Genomic DNA, 6,738 nt, shown 5'->3' with positions numbered 1-6,738 from the left:
GTGTGTGATGTTCCCCGCCCTGTGTCCAAGTGTTCTCACTGTTCAGTTCCCACCTATGAGTGAGAACATGTGGTGTTTGGTTTTCTGTCCTTGTGATAGTTTGCTGAGAATGATGGTTCCCTGCTTCATCCATGTCACTACAAAGGACATGAACTCATCCTTTTTCATGGCTGCATAGTATTTCATGGTGTATATGTGCCACATTCTCTTAATCCAGTCTATCATTGATGGACATTTGGGTTGGTTCCAAGTCTTTGCTATTGTGAGTAGTGTCGCAATAAACATATGTGTGCATGTGTCTTTATAGTAGCATGATTCAGAATCCTTTGGGTACATACCCTGTAGTGGGATCGGTGGGTCAAATGGTATTTCTAGTTCTAGGTCCTCGAGGAATCACCACACTGTCTTCCAGAATGGTTGAACTAGTTTACAGTCCCACCAACAGTGTAAACGCGTTCCTATTTCTCCACATCCTCTCCAGCATCTGTTGTTTCCTGACTTTTTAATGATTGCCATTCTAACTGGCGTGAGATGGTATCTCATTGTGGTTTTGATTTGCATTTCTCTGATGGCCAGTGATGATGAGCATTTTTTCATGTGTCTGTTGGCTGCATAAATGTCTTCTTTTGAGAAGTGTCTGTTCATATCCTTTGCCCACTTTTTGATGGGGTGGTTTTCTTCTTGTAAATTTAAGTTCTTTGTAGATTGTGGATATTAGCTCTTTGTCAGATGGGTAGATTGCAAAAATTTTCTCCCATTCTGTAGGTTGCCTGTTCACTCTGATGGTAATTTCTTTTGCTGTGCAGATGCTCTTTAGTTTAAATAGCTCCCATTTGTCTATTTTGGCTTTGGTTGCCATTGCTTTTGGTGTTTTAGTCATGAAGTCTTTGCCCATGCCTATGTTCAGAACGGTATTGCCTAGGTTTTATTCTAGGGTTTTTATGGTTTTTAGGTTTAACATTTAAGTCTTTAATCCATCTTGAATTAATCTTTGTATAAGGTGTAAGGAAGGATCCAGTTTCAGCTTTCTACATATGGCTAGCCAGTTTTCCCAGCACCATTTATTAAATAGGAAATCCTTCCCCATTTCTGGTTTTTGTCAGGTTTGTCAAAGATTAGATGGTTTTAGATGTATGGTGTTATTTCTGAGGCTTCTGTTCTGTTCCATTGGTCTGTATATCTGTTTTGGTACCAGTACCATGCTATTTTGGTTACTGTAGCCTGGAAGGATAGTTTGAAGTCAGTTAGCTTGATGCCTCCAGCTTTGTTCTTTTTGCTTAGGAGTGTCTTGGTTATGCATTCTCTTTTTTGGTTCCATATGAACTTTAAAGTAATTTTTTACCAGGAGCCCGAATTTGAAGAGTAATTGGCTAATGAATATATATTACTGGAATGATTGAATAAGTGCAAGAAGAAATAAATGAGGTATTCATTATTTATTTCTAATTGATTTTATGCTTCTCCTCTCTCTCTGTGAGCAGCGCATCTCCCCATGTCTATTCCTAGTCCTGCTCTCATTCTCTCCTCTCTCACCCCAGGACTGAGGTGCATCCTGCAGGGTGGCTCCTATCCCCCTGGGGCAAATGATTGACACAAGGAACCCTGACCTCCTGTGCTGCTCTTTACGCCTTGCTATGGTTTGACTGTCTCCCTTCCAGAATGCATAGATTAAAAATTGCCGGTGTGAAAATACTAAGAGGTGGGCCTTTAAGAGGTGATATAGCCTGAGGGTGGAGGCCTCAAAGCAGAGACTAGGGCCCTTATACATGGGCTGGAGGTTGGAGGGAGTGTGCTCTCTCTCACTTCCCTTCCACTGTCCACCATGTAAAGGTACAGGAGGAAGACTATTGCCAGATAACTGTCTTGATCGTGGAATTCCCAGCCTCAAAAAACTGTGAGACAATAAATATCTGTTCTTTATAAACTACCCAGTCTGTGGGACTTTGTTTTAGCAGCAGAAAATGGACTAAAATGTGGTGTCCTACAGACTTTGATTTTACAAAAAAAAACCCCACAAAATGAATTTGCTTCCCTTCATCACACACACACACACACACACACACACACACACACACACACACACACACACACACACACACAGCCTGCATAACAGCAAAGCAAGACAATACCCACCCAGTCAAACCAACTGCAACTATCAGATCAGCCTCATCCGAGTCCTCACTTTGTGTCAAGGGCCACAGTCACCCATGGGTTCTTCCTTCTGAGTCTCCCCCAGATCCCAGGGACCAGCCCTCAGTTCTCCTGACACATCCTCATCTGCTCTGCTGCCTTCAGGCTCTTTGTTGAAAGTGGTACCAAAGATGTGTCTCTAAAGCATCCATTTCATCCATCCTGTCTCCTGTTTACATCTCTAACAACCCCAGATAATGAACCAATCCATTCCCTGTGGAAGGAGCTGCTTAGGCCTTTGCTCCCAGAGCCCTCTGCATTCTCCCCTCACTGCAGCTGCCTCACATTGGATGGTCCTCATATTCCCTACATGCTCTTCTTCTAGTAATTCAGAAGTTCTTATGGAAAAGCTCTTTATTAGTATCAGTAACTCAGGACAGAGTGAGTGTGTGACCCATGGATGCTGTGGACCGATGACAGGGACCAGGCTCTCAGTTGACTCCACTCACATGATCCCCACTGAGAGACTGCAGTCTAGCCAGTGAGCAGCAGGGGACACTGTGGGTCTGTCTCAGGGTCTGCACAGAGGGAACCCACAGCTTTGCCACCCCGCAGACTCCCCAGGGCAGTGTCTCCTGCCCACAGAACTGTGGAAGGTCCCAGCAGCTGCTTCCTCCCTGGTCCTTCCCATGGGGCCAACTGTGAGTCTCACACATTAGTCTTCTCTGTACCAAGAACCAAGCTCAGATTGCAGCTGCTGCTCGGGGTGAGGCTGAGGTCACCAGGAAGAGAAACAAATGTGTGGGAACAGCCCCTCCTCTGTCAGGCCAGTGAAGAAGATAAAAGCAGCCTCAGGTGACAGAGTGGAGACTGGCGTGTCAGCTATGCCCACCATGGCCTGGACATCTCTTCTCCTTGTGCTTCTCTCTCACTGCACAGGTGAGGCCAGTTTTCCAGGACCTGGGGCAGCCCCCAGCCTGTGTCAGTCCCTCTGGCTTTGAACCCCAAGGAGTTTAACTCTTAAGTGCTTCATCACCAAAGTGTGTCTGTGTTTGCAGGTTCCCTCTCCCAGCCTGTGCTGACTCAGCCACCTTCCCTCTCTGCATCCCCGGGAGCATCGGCCAGACTCACCTGTAACTTGAGCAATGACATCAGTGTCAACGCAAAAAGTATATCCTGGTACCAGCAGAAACCAGGGAGTCGTTTCCAGTATCTCTTGAGCTACTACTCAGACTCAGTTAAGCACCAGGGCTATGGGGTCCCCAGCCGCTTCTCTGGATCCAAAGATGCCTCGACTAACTCAGGGATTCTGCACATCTCTGGGCTGCAGCCTGAGGACGAGGCTGATTATCATTGTAAGATATGGCATGACAGCATTAATGCTTACACGGTGCTCCAGACCCATAGAGAAGTGAGCAAAAAGCCCTCTCCGCTTTCCTAGTCCGGTGCATTCACCCTGCTGGTGGCTTTGATGAAGCCTAGGTCAGGGTTTGACTTTCGTTGTTACATTTTCAACCAACATAACTAATTTTCTTCAAGCCAGTAGATCTCAAAATGGTACAACTTTTTATTCACTTGGACTTTAGATTGCTAATATATGTTTACCATCATGTTTCCAGAGACAAAATTGTTTGATTAGAGATCTACAAATGTTCTTAATGGGGACACTGAAAGAGACAAAAAGAGGTTTATTCTAGCCATGCCCTGCTCAGAGTTTAGGAGTGACTCAGAGATGCTTCTGATGTAAGTGCTTCAATATGGAGTGTGTAATATGATATCAACATGCAGAAGTAAATTATATTTTATATACTAGCAATGAACTGTCAATCATCATTAAACAAAAACTATTAATAGCATAAATATGATATATTAAAATAAATCTGAGAGAAATGAAAGTCTCATATATTGAAAAGTACAGAATATTGAAAAAGAAATGAAGAAAAAATGAACAAGCATTCTTAGTTTGTGATTCAAACACTGAATATGGTTAAATAAACGATTTTTCACCAATCAGTGTACTCCTGGTGCCAACAGCCTCCTAGTAGAAAAACAAATAAACAAACCCACAGGTCACTAAGAATCACAAATGTTATTAAGAAAAAATTACCAAATGGCTTCAATCGTAGACAACAAGAAGCGCACACCATGACCTGACAGTTTATCGCAGGGATGCAAAGATGGCTCAGTGTGTGAAGATCAATCAGTTGCAATCCACTGCATTTCCAGGCTAAAGCAGAACAACCACATGATGGTATCAATCAATACAGAAAAGCATTCGACAAAATTCAACACTCATTCATGATAAAAATGTTCTAAGTAGCAGAAATATGTGATTTCTTCTCAACATGATAAACAAAATACAAGACACCTGTAACTCAGGTCATACATGAAGGTGAAATACTGCTGTTCCCCTTTCACTGTCACATCTGATTCCTCTTAATCCTGGGATTCCTCCTGACCCAGTGGCTGGGCCTCCCTTCATCAAGAACTGCCAAAGTGCCCCAGGCCTGCTGGTGGAGTGGGTGGTCTCTTCTGTTTTTCTTCTAGACGAGGTTCCTTTCCCAGGGACTCTAAGGCACCTCAACTGCTTGCAACCCCTGGGAACTTGCAGGATAAAGAAAGATGGGGCTGGGAGGGTCCCAGAGTGAGGAGGGTCCCTGAGAAAAAGCTCCTGCTGGGGGGTGCCCAGACATCCTGCAGAGAGCGCTGTGAACTCTGGGTTTACTCTAGTGCTCACTGGCCCCCTCCTGGTTGTCTCTCCAACTCACATGGACTTAAATGGCCTCCCTCCAGCTGCCTCTGTCTTGAGTTGGAGCTCAGGCATGGCTGGGGGTCAATAAAAGGGTGGCATTGCCTTAGAGAGGGAAGGTACCTGGAGGTCTCACTCCCTGGAAGTTTCAGCATTAATACGAGAGCAGCTGGGACCCAGCGCTGGCTGTATCTGCTCCAGAATTAAGATGTGTGTGTAGGGGGGGCCAGGATGTCCCCACTTTGAACCAAATTCCTTTTGTCCTAGTCTTTTTTCCTCTGCACAAGCTGTTGCCTCAAAAAATTAAAGGAAGGTCCCTGGTGGCCCATGAGGTCATGCTCCAGTCTTCCCTGTGGGGTACAGGGAAATCATCTAAAAACTTCTGATTTCTGTGTCTGTCCTTTGCAGGCCCTTGGTCCAGTATGTGATGATTTAAGCCACCTTGTTGTGTGTTTGTTGTAGAAGATGAAAGTCTCCTGTCAACACAGATGTGGCAGCTTGATTTTGCTACCTGCCCTGCTCTCTCAGATCATGGCTGAGCATTGCCCACTGATCAACAGTGATAGTCACCTGTGCATGATGCTTCAGGTCCCCAGGACCATGAGGGACACCCCACCTTGGGTGGCCTTCACTGTGAAGTGGTTTCCACTAAATCATCAGCATGTTGGACAGAGCCTGTCCTGCCATCTTAGGCAGCTTAGACTTATAAGTGATGGTTTATACCATAGATTTCATTATCCTTCTATATAGAGGTTCCTCTTCGGGCATCTTGTGGGCCATTTCAAAACTAATATCAGAGAAACAGCATGAGCTATGCTGTAAAATGCCCTCACCACTAACTTGTCCTTGTGGTAGTCCTAAGTCCGACTTTACGATTTTACAATAATTTTATCGCAAAGAAACTTGGATGTGAAAGAGACATTCATAGTCTGTATTGAAGTGATTGTTTTAAGAGTATATACATGTGTCAAAACTTACCAAGTTTACACATGAAAATGTATGAGTTTGATTACAACTGATATTTCACCAAAGTTGCCCTAGTAAGTTTCAGACAAGTTCAGGGTGGTATGGGCATAGAAGTGTACTAGTATATTTTTATCTCTTTCCCATGAAAGAGAATCTTTCTCTAACTGCTCTTACTTCCCAGCCCCCAAAACACCATCAGAGCCCTGCAATGGTCACCCTGTAAGGTTCACCATCCCTTTAACATAGTGTTATTTAGAGCATTGCCCACTGTGCTAATTTTCCATGAATCCCAAACCATTTGTCAGAATATTGTGTGATTACCTGCTCCTTAGCAGAACCCCACTCTGCACTCAGACCCAGGTCACAGTCACCTCCTCCCCGAGCTTCCTAGGCCTTTGCTCCCAGAGCCCTCTGCGTTCCTACCTCTCTGCAGTCTCCTCACATTTGATGTTCATCATTTTTCCGATGTCTCTTTCAAGTAGTATTTTGAATAGCGTTTGGTTGAAATGGCTATTAATATCAGTTCCCTTGGGACAGAGCAGGGGTGTGGCCAAGGATGCTGTGGATTGACAGTGACCAGGCTTTCAGGAGACCCCACTCACATGATTTCCACTGAGAGACTCCAGTCTGGCCAGTGAGCAGCAGGGGGTGCTGTGGCTCTACCTCACAGACTGCGTAGGGTGAACCCACAGCTGTGCCAGCCCCCACCCCCAATTCCACATGGCTGGGCAATGGAGCCTGCACTCACCGAGGCAGACTCAGCAGCTGTGCCCTCTTTTGGTGTGGTCCCAATACCTGCCTCCTCCCAGGTCCTGCCTGCCAGAATCCCCCCATCCACCAGCCACCAGGTCCTAAATGCATGAAAGGAGGAGATGGGCAGTGAGGGGGACACA

The 6,738-nt window shown here is 45.4% G+C and overlaps 1 gene segment (V, D, J or C); it reads left to right on the top strand.

Moving 5' to 3' along the window:
• The first annotated feature begins 2,483 nt into the window (after positions 1–2,483).
• On the top strand, positions 2,484–4,049 carry LOC129052530 (probable non-functional immunoglobulin lambda variable 5-48). The segment is given in 2 exon segments: positions 2,484–3,069; positions 3,189–4,049. Coding segments are annotated over 2 exon segments (525 nt in total).
• The last annotated feature ends 2,689 nt before the right edge of the window (positions 4,050–6,738 follow it).

Source organism: Pongo abelii, chromosome 23 (genome assembly GCF_028885655.2).
Source record: "Pongo abelii isolate AG06213 chromosome 23, NHGRI_mPonAbe1-v2.0_pri, whole genome shotgun sequence".
Taxonomy (NCBI): domain Eukaryota; kingdom Metazoa; phylum Chordata; class Mammalia; order Primates; family Hominidae; genus Pongo; species Pongo abelii.
The sequence above is the reverse complement of the archived record's forward strand: the minus strand, read 5'-3'. Positions and strand labels throughout refer to the sequence as shown.